The 19649-nt window shown below is 45.4% G+C and overlaps 2 protein-coding genes across 4 annotated transcripts in view; both read left to right on the top strand.

Annotated features, from left to right (window-relative positions):
* The first annotated feature begins 5511 nt into the window (after positions 1–5511).
* Positions 5512–9983, top strand: chmp6b (charged multivesicular body protein 6b). Its single transcript, XM_080021486.1, has 8 exons — positions 5512–5698; positions 6010–6119; positions 6618–6705; positions 6797–6883; positions 7038–7103; positions 7719–7799; positions 8196–8268; positions 8867–9983. Exons 1-8 carry the CDS (start codon positions 5636–5638, stop codon positions 8914–8916), a joined length of 618 nt encoding a protein of 205 aa, XP_079877612.1. The 5' UTR covers positions 5512–5635; the 3' UTR covers positions 8917–9983.
* Positions 9984–11616: 1633 nt separating this feature from the next.
* Positions 11617–19649, top strand: part of baiap2b (BAR/IMD domain containing adaptor protein 2b) — a 51471-nt gene continuing 43438 nt past the window's right edge. For all 3 annotated transcript variants that reach the window (XM_080021012.1, XM_080021014.1, XM_080021013.1), the window contains exon 1: positions 11617–11713. In XM_080021012.1, coding sequence (XP_079877138.1) covers positions 11666–11713 — 48 coding nt within the window. In that variant the 5' untranslated portion in view covers positions 11617–11665. The remainder of the gene's footprint in view (positions 11714–19649) is intronic.

Below are 19649 nucleotides of genomic sequence, written 5' to 3'. Positions count from 1 at the left end.
CGCATTTGCATACCTCTCCCTCCAGTTTGCAGGACTTTTGGGTGGGGAAAACGACAGGCCTGTGTTGTTGTTGTGGTTTTTTTTTTTTTTTTGTTTGTTTTTTTTATATCTTTGGGTGTCTTGGCATGCATGTTGGAGAGAAGGCTCTGATATATATTAATATATTTTTTGGGGGGTGGGGGGGTGGGGGTGGGTGTTGGGGTTGGGATAGACGCTCGCCGCACCGTGGCCTTTTCCTTCCACCGGGCGGCGCGTCGTAAGAATGTCGTTTTAGAATATGCACACTAGTTCTTGTAGCACACACTGTCGGGCCGCATCGTCCATGAAACGCCAACCTCAAACGTGGAGACGTGAGCGTGTGGGATTTTCTAGATGTTTCTGTCCTTGTCCAGGCTTCACGGGCGGAGTTCATGTTGATAATAGAGTGTGTGCGTGCGTGTGCGCGTGTGTGTGTGTGTGTGTGTGTGTGTTGGGAGCTCCGTTGTCACCGTTCCACTTTGGTGCCACTTTTAACCATGTGTTTCATTGACTTGTCTGGTGTGTGTGTTTTATTATATATATATATGTGTGTGTGTGTGTGTGTATGCGTGTACGTAGTGGTGTGTGTGCTAAGAGGTGTGTTTTAGGTGCAATACCTATCAGCAAACCGTTACAATTGTAATTTTCCACACGACATTCAGGTGAGGTGTACTAGACGCTTTCTTTATACCTAAGAACAGGTGAGAGGTGATATTATTTGACGGTGTTGGGCCTGGTTTCCTTTTGTTGTGCTCCTCGCTTATGAAAACACGAACGCATGGCTGCTCGTTTGACTGACAGCATGACACTAACCCGTGACCGGCCGAGTCCGTCTGTGGTTGCACTCCGCGGAAAAAAGCAGAAGGTTGCGTGGCGATGGCCTCGGCAGCCTGGGTTCCGTACGTCACGTTTGTTTTTTCCCTCGGCTGACTCACGGATATTAGCGTAGAGGCTTGAGTTTTTGGTTTTTTTGAGGTGGGAAATGTCCTATTTCTATCCTACTGATGTGAGGTGTTTATATGGATGGCACTGGTACCAGCCGTTCAGATTTAACTAGACATTACCAGGAGGGCTTGTTTCATTGATTTTGTGGCCTTAATTTTAGTGTAAATCCGCATGCGATGCTTCTCTGCACCCCACCCCCCCAGAAAAAATTCTTTAAATCTTTCTTTGCCTTCAAACATCAATTCTGATTCATTACATACTTACTTATACATACATACACGCTACACATCAACACGTCATATTAGTCAGCCGATACTTCTCTCTTGTCCCTATTTATTTTCCGCTGTGGGACTTTTCAATATCCCAGTATTTTGGGATTGGAGATCAAATATCCATGCGGTTATGTCTCGTGACAGGTTTTATGCATTTTGTATCAACGACTACTTCTGTGTTTATCATTTATCAACCTAGTACCACTTTAAATTTACGAAAGCACTTTGGGTACTTTGTCTGTTGATGGTAATTGGTGGGCAAGTAGATGGGTTTCCAAACTCAGAAGGAACATTTTCTTTTTGAAACTGTCAAAACTTGCCTTTTGTTTTCCCATCTCTGGGATTATGAAATGGCAATTTTATTCCAAAATTGTATTTCTGATGCTGTTATGGCCAAAAGAAAATCGTAACATTCAGCATCCGATAAACTGATGATCCGTAGCTTCTCCCAGGTCTCAATTGCAGGAAAACATTCAGATATTTGTCACGGTAAATGGGTATCGTCGGGTTCTCAAGGTTATTTCCTATATTGTATTGTTACCATTAATTTTAAGTAAAAGTAGTTTTTTCAAAACACTATTTTACATCATCAACTACTACTGCATACATGTAGCCAACCCTTTTTCCCCTCAAAAAGGCACAAAGATCCAACCATTTGCTCAACCGGCATATTTTTTTGTCAGTCTTCTTTTTTTTTTTTTTTTTTTCTCAAGTGCAATACTTAGTGTGGTGTTCACAGCAAGCATTCTTTGTACTTTGTCATTCCTCCGTGTCCAATTTGTGAAATAAGTCATCAGTTTCAGTAAGATGTAGCCACACAAATAACATCTGCTTTTTTTTGCACTTCTATGATGCCTGCTACCAGAAATGTTGAAAAAAATAAATATATATATATATATACACACACACACACACACACACACACGTCAAACACTGGAGACCGGCTCCCTGAAGTATAGCATTAAAGGGGACCTATTATGAAAAACTCACCTTATCAGGGCTTGTTGGCCTACCAAAACACAAACAGAAATAAGACCCAGTCAGTCCTTTGTGAACTGCCTGTTTCAGAAAACGTGATTCAACAAGCCATTCAGATTTGTGACCCCTTCCTACGTCACATGGAGCCTCAGTATCCATCTGAGTAACTCCACCCACGGCTGGAGAAATAACAAGCGCCGCTGGACCCCCCTAAGCATGGCAACTGCTCTGTTGACTTCACAGACCAGCACAAATCTTCTAAAAGAAAGAGGCATTAATACCATCTTTCTGTGACAAAAATGCAGACGAGGGAAATGTAAGTATTTAAAAAATAATTATATTTGTTTCTTTAAAAAAAAAGAAAAAGGTATGTGGTGGGTTGACTGTAGGCTGCGCCTCGCGATCGGCTGCACGTGTCTCCGAACGAAACCAATAAAAACTTTTTATTGTAGATGTATTTATTTTATATTATTTTCCAACGTTTCCTAAATGAATGAAACAAAAAGCCCCGTGCGGTGTCCCCCACGAGCTTGAAGTACGGCCAAGAAAAATGGAAAAATATGAGTGAAGATTCAGCAACCGGATTGCTTATTTCTCGCCTCAAATAAGGAGTGGGTGTGGTGAGCAGCAGCATTTTGATTTAAAGCGACACACACTGAAACAGTCAGGAACAGGAGTGTTAAAGAGGCATGTTACAATGGCTAGAATGCATCCTCTGAGTGGTATTTAAAGCAAAAAACTTTAAAAGACATGTTTCGGGGACCTCAGAGACCTATAGGAGTAACATGTTGAAAAGCAGCATAATAGGTCCCCTTTAAAAATATATATATATATTTAATTGGAGCAGTCTTTTTTCATTTTGTTTTTTTTCCTGGTGGTGGTATAATTGCACTATTTCTGGGAAATTTTATAACGTCTGTATATTATGCAATCTTTGTAAGATTATCTCTGCACTGATTTTTATTTTTGAAAAGACTGTGTGGTTCAGCAGTGTCTTGTAATTTGCTCCTCTTATCGCCTTTGTGTCTCAATATTTAACTGGTTTGTGATGAACTCTGTCCCTACACTACCCTGTCATAAATAAATGTCAATTACAATTACTGATTGACCTTATTTGAATAAGTTGGTAAAATAGTGGATATTACGGGGAAGTTCAACTTGCGGCCGGGGGGCCAAATGCGGCCCACACGTCAATGTAGATTGGGCCTTTGAATAAAATATATTGGCAATAAACCTGAAACAGACTTGGTGAAATTCTCCAACAAAAAGAGAGTTTTTCTGGTGCCCCACCCATTTTTTAAATAGTCTGGCATATTACACGGGCTATTTGGCTCCAAGTGGGAAAATGCAAAAAATAAAATAAAAATTTTTATATATATATATATATATATATATATATATATATATATATATATATATATATATATATATATATATACACACACACACACACACACACACACACACACACACACACACACACACACACACACACACACACACACACACACACACTACTCTAAAGTTAGGGATATTCGGCTTTCGGGTGAAATTTCAGGATGAACCTAAAATGCACTCTAACCTTTACAGGTGAACTTAATTTGACCTTCTCTAAACTTTTGAATGCACATGTCCAACTGTTCAATGTTTCAGTACAAGGAGCCGAACGGCAAAATTCACAACAGGTGTTAGATCCATGAATCGACCGATACATTTCCTGGTTCAATTAGAATTGGTATTGAAACAGTCCTCTTCATCATGCTGGTCACATTTTGACATCATGAGACCAAGACGACACCTAACAACTGACCAACAGTACCTCACCACTGCGAGGCTTCAAACAGGATGTTCTCAGAGGGAAGTGGCCGCTGAGCTTAGAGTGTCACAGAGTGTCATCAGCAGGTTTCAACAGAGACAAAGAGACTGGAAGAGTCACAGCAAGGCATAGAAGTGGACGTCCTTTGGCCACATCCCACACTGATGAGCGCTTCATTGTGAACAGTGCCCTGTGGAAGCGGATGATGAATGCCACTCAACTCCAGGCACATTAAAGGGAGGTGAGAGGCACCCAAGTGTCACGTCAGACCATTCGAAACCGTTTCCATCAGCGTGGTCTGCGTGCTGGACGACCTGCAAGGGTACCTGACCACACCACCAGGCACAGGCATCATCGTCTTAGTACGCTGGACAAGGGACCAGTGGCCTCAGTGCTGTTATCTGATGAAAGTCGATTCACGTTGAGCAGAAATGATGGCCGCCAACGATGTTGGAGACGTCAAGGAGAGCGCTATGCATCAGCCACTGTTGTCACCAGACGAGCCTTTGGTGGTGGTGGTGTGTCTAGTCAATACAGAACTGCCCTACACTTTGTGAATGGTACAGTGACAAGCCCATACTACCTGAATAACATGATTTATACAGTCATTGTGCCCCTGCATGAATAACACAGGCCTCATTTCATCTTCATGGACGACAATGCTCCAGCTCATCGAGGTCGCATCGTTAGGGAACGGCTGCTGGAGACTGGGGCACCTCAAATGGAGTGGCCTGCACTTTCTCCAGACCTGAATCCCATAGAAAACCCATGGGATCAGCTGAGTCGCCGTGTAGAGGCTCGTCACTCTGTGCCCCAGAACCTCAATGACCTGAGGGCCGCCCTTCAGGAAGAGTGGGGGGCCAGGCCTCAGCAGACAATAAGTCGACTTGTGAACAGCATGAGACGTGGTTGTCAAGCTGTAATTGATGCTCAAGGGCACATGACAAGTCATTGAGACTGACATTTTTTGTTGTGGGATAACCACCATTGTTGTTGGCTTTTGTTTCAATAAATTGTTTGAGCTGAGGAAATCACCATCGTATGCCCTACTTTCATGATGTAATATCACTGTAGCGTGAACTCTTTACCTTTTCCATAAATGTCACCCGAAAGCCAAATATCCCTAACTTTTTTGTGAGTAGCGTATATATTATTCTTTGTGTTCATAGTTGTATTGGTGTGAGACATTCCGGATGGTCAAACGCAACTTAAAAAAAAACAAAAACGACACCACAAACGTCACCCGGCTTTCAAGGAAGCAGTATAAAGATATGAGCACAATATCCGTGCATAGTACCATATAAAAAGTACGCCGTCCGCGCATTTCACTTGGCAGCTCCGCACCAAGAGGCCTCGTCGCCCTGCACGAAGCCCGCGCTGGCGCTCAAGACGCACGCCAGCGAAGTCCGTGCGTTTCGTTTCGCCAAACGACGCGAGCGCCCCTGCGCGCTCGCCGTACTTGCCCCCCCCCGTGGGCGCGGACCTCGACGGCGGCGCGACGTGTGGCGGAGAAGTCGCCGGGCGATGCTTGCGAACGGCGTGGCGGCGGGCTGCGTGGGCACCTTTCCCTTTTAACCGCGGGTAGGACCTGGGATGCTGTGTTATAATGGGAAACATTTTTGGCAAAAAGAAACGCACCCGAGTGACGGAGCAGGACAAGGCGGTTTTGGTAAGTGCGAAGCTAGCACGAGCTAAGCTACCAAAACACTTTAGTCGCCACGCTGAGTCCTGGTCACTCAATGCGCAGTGTAATAACTCATTATTTTTGTAATAGTGGTGGGAAACAAAATGTATACAACAATAACATTTTACACTTTTCATCTCTTCATCTTTATGACTTTATTATCGCCTGTCGTGGCGATGTGAGCTGCCGTGACACCGAACTGTCCCTCTAGCGATGAATAAAGTTATCGTATCTATCCATCTGATCTTCTCCTCTCTTATCTGATGTCCGACACGTGTTGTTTTCCCGCATTCAAGCAATTGAAACAGCAGAGAGATAAGCTGAGGCAGTACCAGAAGCGGATCAACCTGCAGCTGCGGAAGGAGAGATCTCTGGCCAAACAGCTTCTGCAAGATGGCAAAAAGGAGTAAGACCCAGAGTGAAACTCAACGGGGCGTCAGTCGGGCCGTGTCCTCAAATGGTCTGCCCTTGTACTCGGGCCAAGCCGGAGTTGTTTACGTCTCGCTGAGGGCAAGGGTACACCAAAAGACTTGTCACAAGACAGAAACCACACATTTAGAGGCTTTTCCATGCTTGTCGTGGGCACGCTGCAGGATTTAGCAAAGGCGGCTAGCGCACATCCTTGGATTCTAGCACACACTTTAGGGGCCAAGACTTGGGATAATATCAAACCAACCCAATATTCAGACTTGTCTGGGACTGATCACGAGAGGTTCTGACAGTCTCAAACCTAGGGACTCTGGGTGATGGGAACGAGATCTTTTCAGCCTTTTTTGGTGATGTCCTTAAAATCTTGATCTTGTCCGGGACTCAAACCCTTGCAAAAGTTATTTCATTTTAATTAGGCTTTCTTGGTCTTAGTGTGAAGTCATTCGGACTCAGTTATGATTTCATAATCCTACAGAAAAGCTCTGCTCCTGCTTAAGAAGAAACGCTACCAGGACCAACTCCTGGACAAGACAGAAAGCCAGATAAGCAACCTGGAGCGTATGGTGAGCGTTGTTTTTTTTTTTTTTTACGAGACATCCTTATTTCCGTGCAATAGATGTCATTGACGGCCTCCTGATGTTCTTGTTATTTTAGGTTCAAGACCTCGAGTTTGCCCAAATCGAAATCAAAGTCATCGAAGGACTGAAAGTTGGAAATGACTGCCTGAAGAAAATGCATGAGGTAGGAAAATACTGAGGCTTCCCTACTTTGCTTTCCCACATCAAGAATACAACGAAATTAAGCGCATTTTCAGAACGTACCTGAAATATCTCCCAAGACTGGTTGACGTACTTCCGTTTCTGATATGGATTTATTTATTTTTTCCTCTCACCAGGTGATGTCCATTGAGGAAGTGGAACGCATAATGGATGAAACACAAGATTCCATTGAGTACCAAAGGGTGAGGTCACATTTAATATCAGCAAACAGTAATATAATGTATATAATGAATAAAACAATATAATCATTTCAAAGCTAATTGTTATTAATTTAAAGAGCATTTATATATCTCACAGATTTGATGTTGACAGTTTGTTTTGAAAGTGGACCCTGAAATTACATAACGTTATTTAGCGGACGCTTCTGTCTAAAGTAACTTACAATAAGTACTTTTGTCACGGTAACAAACCAACTGTCCGTCACAGTCACAGCCTGCTAAACATACTCTAGAAACAAGCAGTACTTGTAGAGATTGTGTTTTTTATTTATTTATTGTTTTGTAATGAAAGTATGTTAGACGGTAAAGGGAAAGGAGATGCTCACGGGCAAGTAGGGTCCGGGTGTAGCCTGTAGAGATGGGCAGCGATTCAGCCGCTCTTGACACACGGGGGGGGGGGGGGGGGGGGGGAGCTGGTTCCACCATTCGTGCGCCAGGGATGAGATGAGTCACGACTGGTATGAGAAAATTAGGATTTGATGTTTAGAATTGAAATATCCAGTTTCCATAAGGAAACTTAGATTAATCCTCAATCTTGTGTCCCACATTTCTATTTCTTATTTTGCCCGTTTATTGCAGCAAATCGACGAGATGCTGGCAGGCTCTCTGTCACAGGAAGATGAAGATGCCGTCTTGGCCGAGCTGGAGGCCATCACTCAGGTCAGTATGACCAGCAGCCAAAGCAGAGCATTCCAGTCAGTTTTGTTTTTTTTAATTACTCATTAAGATGAACAGGCTTTTTTTTAATGGTCTCCTCATGTCTTTTATCTCTGTTATTCCTCTATTTGTCTCTGTATTGAATGTTTTTCATGTTCTTGGCTGAATCAATCATATTGTACTACCCAAGATGCTTTCTGTTTTGCTCCTCCTTTTGCAACTTCGTCCATGTAGTGTACCAGGCTACACTTTATATATCTCTATATCTATATCTATACATATATCTGCACCCTTGTTGAAGATAATATTCACATTGGAATGACTGGTCTGAGCCCAGCCATCTTGTTCCTAAACCCACTGATTTTAAAGCCCATACGCTGTCGTGCTCTTGTCTCTCAGGGAGATGTTGAGCTTCCAGAGGTTCCCTCAGATTCCCTGCCAGAGCTTCCAGACGCGGTGGAGGAGAAGCCAGGTATGTGTGTGAGCAGTCCTGTAACATCCAACATGAATGAGTGTTTTATTATTTATTTCTGCTCTATTTGGAATTGCCCGGATCACATGGCCGCTACATTATAACAGGGTACTTACCACCAGGTTCTCCCCCCGGGCTTTGTTATTAAAATTGTAACCTAATACAATTTCTCCAGAATTGCTTTTATGACAGTGATTATGCCAGGGAAATTTTCATTTTCAATTTAATCTTGCATGGATGGAAATGGACACTTGGTAGATGGTGTGTGTGTGTGTGTGTGTGTGTGTGTGTGTGTGTGTGTGTGTGTGTGTGTGTGTGTGTGTGTGTGTGTGTGTGTGTGTGTGTGTGTGTGTGTGTATACACACACAGTGAGACTAAGATTATATTTAAATTAATAAAGATCACATTGAAAGTTATATTATACATAAATTATATTTGTTTTACATCAACTCCTTGAAAATGAAAAAATTGTGCTTAAAAAAAGTACTTGAAAGTCCTTGGAATTTTTTTTAATTTTTTTTTTAATGCCATGAATGAACCCTGATACAAGTAATTGCCTCACAGAATCTAAATTAATAAATTTGTCTTTTGGTTTCAGAGAGGGATCTCTCCAAGAGGAAGGAGGGTAGAGAGATGCTTGCTGCATAAGAAGCAGGCCTGGAGCTGCTCATGTGACCTCACGTGTGTGTGTGTGTGTGTGTGTGTGTGTGTGTGTGTGTGTGTGTGTGTGTGTGTGTGTGTGTGTGTGTGTGTGTGTGTGTCATTTGAGATGGCAGCCCTTCCCACGGGAACACACAGATGCACACAAACATCTTCCAGGAAAAAAAACAACAAGTTTCTTCCAAAGGTCATACCACTCTTCACTTTTTAAAGTCATCCGTTGTCAAGATGAAGAACTTGATCCATCTTGTGGTAGCTGTCCATCAAACCCGCTGCCGGCAGACACTCCAGGCCACAAAGCCAGCGAGCTCTGTGATTGGTTGGTTAGTTATCTAGTTCAGCTGAATCAAGGAAATTGTGCCTACGCTTCGTGCTCATTTATCACGTGTACATTTGAGTGGTGTTCCTTCTAAAACTATGTTAATGAAGTGGTAGCGGTGGAAAGGGCGGTGTAGGACTACTCCCATCCCGAGGGGTTTGCCTTCTCACTGTTCCATTTTTCTCTCCTTTTGCCACTTTTTTTTTTTTTTTTTTGTAAAGATGTTTACACAAACATTTTTCACTCGATATTCTCTTGCTCTAACAAACAGCATATTTAATCTGAGTCTTCACCCGCCTTGTCGACTGTAATCAAACAAATCATAGATATAAACAAATTAATCGGCTGAACTTTTACTCAAGCGAGTATTATCAATATTGCTTAAACCTGGAATCAATGAACTGTGCATGTTGTGCCCAGATTCTCCTGGATGGATTTGTGCTGGATACCCGAAACAATGGCTGGCCCACAGCGTCAGGGTTTATGCTCACGGCTTACGTGAGTGCACCGCTAACAATGGGAGCCATGGATCACCCTAAACCTCGTCTCTAATCTGTAAATCAGTTTGTCTTGCAGGCCGATTTGAGGTGCTCCACTTACTAACACAGTCACGCTGCCTGCGTTTTAACACGTTATTGTACCAGGTTTCTCTGATAGCTGTTTTTTTTTTTGTTTTTTTTTTTCTGTCGGACAAATGTACCGCTATCTTTTGAACAATAAACATTTTCGTTACGTGTCTTGCCCCGTGCTTCAACTGTTTTGATCGCGGTAGTTCCGCTCTCGGCCGCTAGGGGGAAGCCTGGTTCCCTTTCTGTGCGTCCGGACGCAGGTGACAGCGCTGTGCTATACAGTACTGAGTTACATAAGGATATTATTGTCCTGCGGTGTTTGTCAGTAAACAAATCTTCATCTCAGCCTCGGGTATCCCCTAAAGATGTTAATATTACCTTCACCCCCCCCCCCCATCACGCTAGAAAACAAAACAAAAGTTTGCAATATCATTATAACTTACAGAGGCAGTGACGGTGCAGTGAACATGAATATATTCACACTTGTTCCCTTCCCCGTTCAGATGATGCGGAGGAGAGAGTGAGTGAGAGAGAGAGAGACAGAGACGCACACGGGGGAGGAAATGGGAAAAAACCAAACAAAACCGCCCCGGCTCTTGCAGAGGCGCGCAAGGCTTCAGGTGCAAACGCCATGTAGGTGTCATTGTGTCCCACCTACACCGCGCCCACTGTGCAGGGGGGGACGGATCACTGCGGAGGAGAATGGAGATCAGCCTCCCCCTCTCTCTGACACACACCTCTTGAAAAATACCGCAACCCGGCCAGATAGAATATTTCTCCCTAAAATCCGAAATCTAAAGTCCTTGCTGAGTCACCGAAGACTTGAATTCCACTGGCAGAAATGGATGGTAACCATGTTCGATGAGAAGCGTCTGGAACTAAATGTGTTGCTATTAATATTATTATTATTATTATTATAGTAATAAGATGTATTTCTATAGTACTTTTCATACACAACATGCAACTGAAGGTGCTTCACTTGAATCGAAGGTAATCAAGTACTAATGATAATTTAATAGGAATCTGCCGGGTTCAGAGATGAGAACCAACAGCATTTGTCCTGGTATTGAATTAGGTCCATGGGTCCAGTCGAATCTACTCTTATTCCGTTCGTTTCCGCGCCCCCGTCCCCGCTGCGGTCGGATCGCAGCCGCGTAAAACGCCCCTGCTCCTCCGCGCACGGCGAGGTCGTGATGTGTCGAAATCGGACGAGTGGGTTTTCCCACCAACCCACGGCGGCGGGGCGTCTTCAGCCAAGGAAAGCGTCTCAGCCAAGGCAGGCGGACCGGACCGCCGGAGCCCGCGCAACCCGAACCTCTGGTCACAAAGCAGTTAATTCAATAAAATAAATAAATGTGTGTGTGTGTGTGTGTGTGTGTGTATATATGTATATATATATATATATATATATATATATGTGTGTGCCAATCTCTCTTTTTTTTCACATCAAAACATTTTATTAAATTGTAATAAATCGAATGGGATCATTACATTGTATGTTCGACATGACTGAAAACGCGCTTGCACTGAATGCTACCGGTGAAGTTGCGGCTCCGTTGTTGTGAATGATCCTTTCCCAGGTTGCGGGGGGGGGGGGGGGGGCGTGGCCTAGCGCCGCCCGCCCCGGCCCCGCCCCCCTGCGCTCGAGACGGGTGCGTGGTGCGCGGTGCGCGTGCCGCCGCCCGCGTGGGCCGGCGTGGGCGCGCGCGCGCGTGCGCGGGTGCGCTCGCGGAGGGACTCTCCGGTATAAAAGCGGGGATCCCACCTCCCGAGCGTCTCTCCGGCCCGGGACGCCTCCACACGCGGGGATCCGCCGCTCGCGCACCGGGAGACGGCGACCGCCGCGACCATGTCTCGGAGCGAGGAGGTGCACCGCATCACGGAGAACGTCTACAAGGTGACGTCTCATTCCACGTCCGCGAAACTTGCGCCGTCTCCTGTTTTGTTCCGTCGGCGTGATGGTGGTGGTGGCGGTCCAGGGGTTCGCTTGCTTGTTTGTTCAGTTGCACATCGCCGAATTTGTCTAATTTCAGTCAGAGGTGCAACGCGAATTGCTATAATTTGGGGGGTTAATTTTATTTTTTAGGGCTGTGTTATTTTATATCTATAATCCATCGATCACTGTGAATCCTTCCCCTTATCGCTGACTCTGACGCCAGCAGATTAATGAGGGGACACCTGCTTCGATGGCAGCCATAGTGTGGGATACGTTGTTGTTGTTGTTGTTGCTGTTGTTGATCTATAACAATGAAACTGTCGTGACTGTCACACCGGGCACGTCTCCATTCATTCCATCATTCGCTCATTCAAATGTGGACGCCCTCAATACCGTCGATGTTTCTCGCTTGTTTCAAGTTAGGCGCATCTTGGATTTCAAAGTCCCAAGTGCCTTCTATGTGTTCTAGTGGCGACCACCATAACGACTGCAATTCTGTTTAAAAAAAAAAAAAAAAAAAAAAAAGAGTGCTATAAGTGGTAAAAACAGACACATTAATTTTGTTTGTTTAGCCTTTATTTAACCTCGTGTCAAGCTCCTTTGTTTTTCAAAAGCCCCGTCCAAGAAAAGCGGCACACAAATAATGATTAATAAAAATAAAAAAAGAACCACCACTTTTTTTTTTAATTTTAAACATCCAACACATAGGCATCAAAATGTCTCTAGATCTGTGTTCATTCCACGTCAGGGCAGCAGGGTCAGGGTGGGTGACTGGTGCTGGCGCTCTTCACTTTCACCATCCTCAGCAGTGTTGGGGGTCATAAGCCTTCAGCAGCGTGACGAGGGTTTTCCTCTCTCTGTGTGTGTGTGTGTGTGTGTGTGTGTGTGTGTGTGTGTGTGTGTGTGTGTGTGTGTGTGTGTGTGTGTGTGTGTGTGTGTGTGTGTGTGTGTGTGTGTGTGTGTGTGTGTGTGTGTGTGTGTGTGTGTGTGTGTGTGTGTGTGTGTGTGTGTGCCCTGTCTAGTGGGAACAAAGGAGGGGGGGGGTTTATAGTAACGAAAAGATCCTGCTCTGTCACACTTGAGGGCGGGGGACGTACAAGCCAAGGGGCGAAAAGTCCAACAGTGGGTGGGTTTGACTTTCCCTTTCATGATGGAACCAGCAGGAGAGCTCTGCTAATTTGACTCACCGCTGTGGTGCGTGTGCGTGTGTGTGTGTGTCCCTTAGAGACACTTGGCTCGATTCCCTGAATGCATGGAAGAGCCCCCGCGGGGGCGTTCCTGTTTTTAAGGCGGTGTGAGGGAGGCGAGTTGAGAAGACATCCACCGGGCACCGCAAGACGTTTGGGTGTCGAACTTTGGCTTGATACCGGTGCCGGTACCTCCACTGCAATACCAGTTCCTCGATCCTTTTCCACACAAATGTTTCGGTTTTTTAAAACGTTAACGTTGGTATTGCGGTGGTTAGTGTGTACCGCTGCAAAAACACCTTTCCTTCGTCTTTTTTTTTCCCCCCAAATTCCTTTTGAACAGAAACAAAATGACGTTTGCTCGTACCGTAACAAACTCAGTCCCCATCCTTTCATGTGCTTTACAATTAATGTAAGGTAAGGAATACCAGTAGTAGCGGTTTCAATGTTTATTTTGAAGGTAGTTAAATCAAGAGGCCGTGAACATATACCCATATTGAATGAGAAATAATCTCTTTTCAAACACGGTAAGCGAGCAAGTCTCATTCCGATTGGTCATTCCAATCTGCCAAGTGGGGCAGGCCTCGACCAGATCCTTAAAGTGTGTATGCAAGATGACTTTCTATGTTCAGAATGCAGGCGCTTTTATTTTTCTTCTTGAAGAAGCATGTCTGCAAGTGGGATTAGTCTAGAAGCTCCCAAGCAGAGGGGGCGCAGTCGGCGGCGAAGGGCCGGCGCCGTAACCTGTGAAAGCTGCTGCGCAACACCGTGATGCTGCCGCTGATGCAAGACGATTGCTGAACGTGACACTGTGTGACTCAGACTTCGATCTGAGTGATGATATGATAACGTAGATGAGCGCGTGGAGGGTATCTCACAATTATTTAGGTCATGCCCGTGTTTCTACCTTCCTAAACTAATGATCTGTAATCGTGACTGGATAATCATTGACATAAGTCATGCATTCTGGTAAAGAAGAAGAAGAAGAAGAAGAACAACAATCTTTGTCGCACATGCATGCACGCACACACATGCACATGCTTTGGATGTTGGCTGGCGAAATGAGGCCTCTGCATTTAACCCATCCTGGCTTGTCCATCCTCGGGGGGGCACAGCCAGGAGCAGTGGGCAGCATACGTGGATGCACCCGGGGACCGGGTGATGAGTGTCCATCGCTGGTCAGAAAATGCCTCTTTGAAATGGATTAGTTTATTTCATTGCTCTCTTGGGTTATTAAATGTGAAGCTTAATTAAAAAAAAAAAAAAGTCAAATACCCACTGTGGTCCAGATGGTCTACCTATGGAAATGTAGCCGCACATTACCCACCGGAACAGTGGGTTTGCTGTGCGCCTCAAGGTGGTTGCAGTAACTGAACAAACACCACCTGTATGTGTTTGTATGCTCATGGGTATGCTTGTTTGTTCAGGCAGGGCGGACAACTTTAAGTTGGATGACTGTCAGACACAGAATAAACTTCCATCATTGCTCTGTCTAAGACCATCCGGTCTGGTAATGGTTTGAGCGTGTGTGTGTGTATCCACCCGTCGACGCTTGTGCACTGCAGTAATGAGCACAGTCCATGTTGCGCAAGTGGCTCAGTAGCCTTTCTTTTTTTTTTTTTTTTTTTTTTTTTTTTTTTGCACTGCATATACTGTATACACCGCGTTACAAATTATTGTGCAAATGATATTTTTCTCTGATTTTCCTAAAGAGTCGATGCAAATGACAGTCAGTATAATGTAAGTCATCAACCGTTAGGGTATAATTCAAATGTTATTGAACAAACCTCCCAATGATAACAGTATTTTTTTTTCAAAAATAAAAAAACTCAAAATGCACAAATCCAAATAATTATGCACAACAGAGTTTCAAAACATTTTAACAGTTTAAAGAGCTGAAAATGGTCATTTGTTGAATTTGCAGCATTAGGTCATTTACTGAAATCAAAAGCTATTTCAATCAAAAACATCTTAACAGGCCAAGTTACATGTTAACATCGGACCCCTTCTTTGATATCACCTTCACAATTCTTGCATCCATTGAACTTGTGAGTTTTTGGAAAGTTTCTGCTTGAATTTCTTTGCAGGATGTCAGAATAGCCTCCCAGAGCTGCTGTTTTGATGCAAACTGCCTCCCACCCTCATAGATCTTTTGCTTGAGGATGCTCCAAAGGTTCTCAATAGGGTTGAGGTCAGGGGAGGATGAGGGCCACACCATGAGTTTCTCTCCTTTTATGCCCATAGCAGCCAGTGACACAGAGGTATTCTTTGCAGCATGAGATGGTGCATTGTCAGGCATGAAGATGCTTTTGCTACGGAAGGCACGGTTCGCTATATACTTTGCAGAGATCATTTTCACACCTTCAGGGACCCTAAAGGGGCCTAACAGCTCTCTCCCCATGATTCCGGCCCAAAACATGACTCTGCCGCCTTGTTGGGACATGGTGGCCATCCACCAACCATCCACTACTCCATCCATCTGGACCATCCAGGGTTGCAGGGTTCTCATCAGTAAACGAGACCGTTTGAAAATGAGTCTTCATGCATTTCTGGGCCCACTGCAACCGTTTCTGCTTGTGAGCATTGATTAGGGGGGGCCCAATAGTAGGTTTATGCACAACTGCAAGCATCTGGAGGATCCTACACCTTGAGGTTCACGGGACTCCAGAGGCACCAGCAGCTTCAAATACCTGTTTGCTGCTTTGTAATGGCATTTTAGCAGCTGCTCCCTTAATCCCATGAATTTGTCTGGCAGAAACCTTCCTCATTATGCCTTTATCTGCACCAACCTGTCTGTGCTCTGAATCAGCCACAAATCTCTTCACAGTACAATGATCACGCCTATGTTTTTGTGAAATATCTAATGTTTTCATACCTTGTCCAAGGCATTGCACTATTTGATGCTTTTCGGCAGCAGAGAGATCCTTTTTTCTTTCCCATATTGCTTGAAACCTGTGGCCTGCTTAATAATGTGGAACGTCCTTAAGTAGTGTTCCTTTAATTGGGCTGACGATCAGGTGTCAGATTGATTTCAGTGACCCTGAGACACAATACCATCCATGAGTTTAATTGAAAAACAAAAATTTAAATGTTTGACACTTAAATCCATTTTGGAACACGGTGTAGTACATAGATCAGCCACACCATTAAAACCACAACTGATACCACTAATATTGTGTAGCTCCCCTTGTGCCACCGAAACAGCTCTGACCCATCGAGGCATGGACTCCATAAGACCTCTGAAGGCGTCCTATGGTATCTGGCACCAAGACATTGGCAGCAGATTGAGATCTGGGGAATTTGGAGGCCAAGTCAACCCCTTGAACTCCTTGTCATGTTCCTCAACCATTCCTGAACAATCTTTGCCGTGTGGCAGGGCGCATTATCCTGCTGAAAGACGCCACTGACATAAGGGAATGCCGTGAAGGGGTGTACTTGGTCTGCAACAGTGTTTTAAGTAGGCGGTACGTGTCAAAGAAAGATCTACATGAATGCCGAGATCCAAGGTTTCCCAGCAGAACATTGCCCAGAGCGTCACACTGCCTCTACCGGCTTGATTTCTACCCAAAGTGCATCCTGGTGCCATCTCTTCCTCGGGTAACGACGCACATGCACCCGACCATGCACATAATGTAGAAGAAAATGTCATTCATCGGACCAGGCCACCTTCTTCCATCGCTCCATGGTCCAGTTCTGATGCTCACGTGCCCATTGTTGGCGCCTTTGGTGGTGGACAGGAGCCAACGTGGACACTCGGACCGCTCTGCAGCTACACAGCCCCATACGCAGCAAGCTGTGATGCACTGTGTGTTCTGACACCTTTCTATCATAGCAGCATTGACCTTTTCACCAATTTGTGCTACAGAAGCTCTTCTGTGGGATCGGACCAGATCACGCGCATCAATGAACCTTGGGCGCCCATGACCCTGTCGCCGGTTCACCGCATACCCCTAACACCCCACAAGACCTGTCGTTTTGGAGATGCTCTGACTCAGTCGTCTAGCTATCATAATTTGGCCCTTGTCAAAGTGGCTCAGATCCTTACGCTTGCCCATTATTATTATTTTTTTTTCCTGCGTCCAACACAACAACTTCAAGAACTGACTGTTCACTTGCTGCTTCATATATCCCACCCCTTGACAAGTGAAATTTTATTCACTTCTCCTGTCAGTGGTTTCAATGTTGTGGCTGATCGGTGTACATCTTGTACTTGCACGTTGGGTGTGTGTGACTGGGGGTGGAGCATCCATCCATTGCTGTGTGTAATGCAGACTCATCCACACGGGGAGCTTCCCTGCGTGACACTACGCATAAATCCCACCGTTAAAATCCTAAGAGCCATTTCCTCCCTCTACAAGACATGCGGCCATAACCAAGTTCGCAGATTGGTCTGTGTGTAATGCAATGCATATCTGAAGCCCAAATAATTGTTCTCGAGGTGTGTGTTGCATGTGGGCGGGGGGAGGTGGTGAGTAATGCTGCTGAGGACTTGGTCCCCACAGTCACAGAATTACAATCTGTTGCCGTCGTTTCTCCAGAGAATTCCATTTATTTTAGCCCAGAAGTGGCAAGCTGTGAATTTCCCTCAACAAACCATATTTTCTCGAGCACAAACTGCAACCGGCGCTTTGGCAGAAACCTCTTTATGGCTTGTTATACGAACACAACAGTGTGGATTTGTTGTTTCTCCGAGTTTTCTTGTTGTGCACCTCAATGTCTGAACCAATGCAGGTGAAAATGTTGCATCTATGTTTACAACTTCGCACCCAAGTGCATGTTTTGTGCACATTCATCTTGCATTTTTGGGTGCCGTTCATGAGGCGGCAGACAGCTGTTGCCTGCCCACGCCCCCTGCAGGGTACTGCTGGGGGTGAGCGGGTTTGAGAACGGCAGTGGGTGCACCCGTTCCACATGCCAGATTGATACTCTGTCCACCCCAAGCACAGAGTTCCATCACTCACCCCCCCCCCCGACATGCAGCCATGATTAATGGCCTCTGGCATATAGTGTCTCATCGTAGCTCTGCGAGGCACATGAGTAACTTCAACAAGCTGTCCCTGCATCTCTGTGTCTGAGGAGGGCTTGTGAGATCACCTTCTTTTAGAGACTGAGGAAGGCCAATTATTGCGGCACCAGTCGTGTGTGTGTGTGTGTGTGTGTGTGTGTGTGTGTGTGTGTGTGTGTGTGTGTGTGTGTGTGTGTGTGTGTGTGTGTGTGTGTGTGTGTGTGTGTGTGTGTGTGTGTGTGTGTGTGTGTGTGTGTGTGTGTGTGTGTGTGTGTGTGTGTGTGTGTGTGTGTGTGTGAACCTCCACCCCCACCTTTGTCTCGCTCCAACGACATACCAGGTTTTGTATTTCTGGCCCTGCTGAACCCTGACTTTCTTCTTTTTTTCTCTCTATCCGGTGCCTTGTTACCGTTGAAACCCTCCTGTTTCATTTTTGTCTTCAATGACAGTTTGTTTGACAACTTAATTGGGTCCTTCAGAGCAGAGTGAGCCTCAGCTCCTTGCTGGAAGGAATCTTTGACTGGTAGAAGCCATCTTCTTCCTCACTGTGAGGAATCAAATCTCCAGTCTGCGGAAACCTGGCTTCATCATCCAGAAGCATCTGCTCAAATCAGGTGTTTGATCTTCTCTGACTTTGTTTTGGGATATATGTTTTCAACAGATTGTTTAGGTTTTATCTTTGTCAATGTTCTCCCACCTGCTGACCTACACTTCAACTTGGCCGTCACACAGTCGCCGTGTAGCTATACTCTGTGGGGAATGGAGAGTGTCAGGTTGTCTAATTTGCGTGGGACACAGAGACTGTGAGCTGCAGGCGGTTGGCAGAGGATGAGAGGAAAGATAGTGGGACAGTGGGGGGGAAAGAGTTTGACTGCATGGTTCCAGCTTTTAATTTGAATGGGAAATGCACACAGACCTCCGTGTGTGTCATTTAATCTGGAATGTTTGGGTGGTGGAAGCGTGCTGGCTGAGGCAGGATCTGCCACCTAGACGCATGCCTATGGGTTCGTCCTGCAGTATATTCCCTCTCCATTCAATACTCCTTCCTCTCTCAACTACACCGCCGAATCACCAGGCATAGAGTGCACGTGTAATACCCAGGTTGGAATACACATGCGTTTGTACTTCCTCTGCATGGCCATTTTTAAATTTCCGTCACGTATGGAATTGGCTCTGATAATGGACTGGTGATGTGCATCTGCAGATGTACTGCAGGTTTCCTTTTTCAATGAACCCCCCCCCCGTGTTCTGCGATCTTTCACTGTGCGTGTGTGCGTGTGTGCGTGTGTGTGTGTGTGTGTGTGTGTGTGTAAGGTGGCGCTTGCTTGCTTGGCATGTTGCATAGATGGCATCGGGTGCGTCACACGGAAGTGATGATTATCGTCTCCCCTCCCGTGGCGGAGGAGACTCCCTCTTGTCACCTCCTCTCCTCCGCTCCCCTCTGCCAGTACCCAGGCTCAAACGTGCACCGAATGGAGATGAGAATCCCTGTTGCGGGGTGGGGTGGGGGGGAATACCAGCACCTCCATATATGGTGGCGGAAATATCCCTCTCCTCCCCACCTCTGTGCTTTGCAGGGGAATTCCTGCGGGGGGGGGGCTTACATTCTGGTTTGCCTTTAATATGAGCTCATCTGAAAGGGAAATTGACTGAGCTTGTACGGATATGCACACAGACACGCGCACACACACACTTGCATAGACAC

This window comes from Zeus faber, assembly GCF_960531495.2.
Source record: "Zeus faber genome assembly, chromosome: 20".
NCBI lineage: Eukaryota > Metazoa > Chordata > Actinopteri > Zeiformes > Zeidae > Zeus > Zeus faber.
Note: the sequence above shows the minus strand (reverse complement) of the source record. Positions and strands in the feature narration are given on the sequence as shown.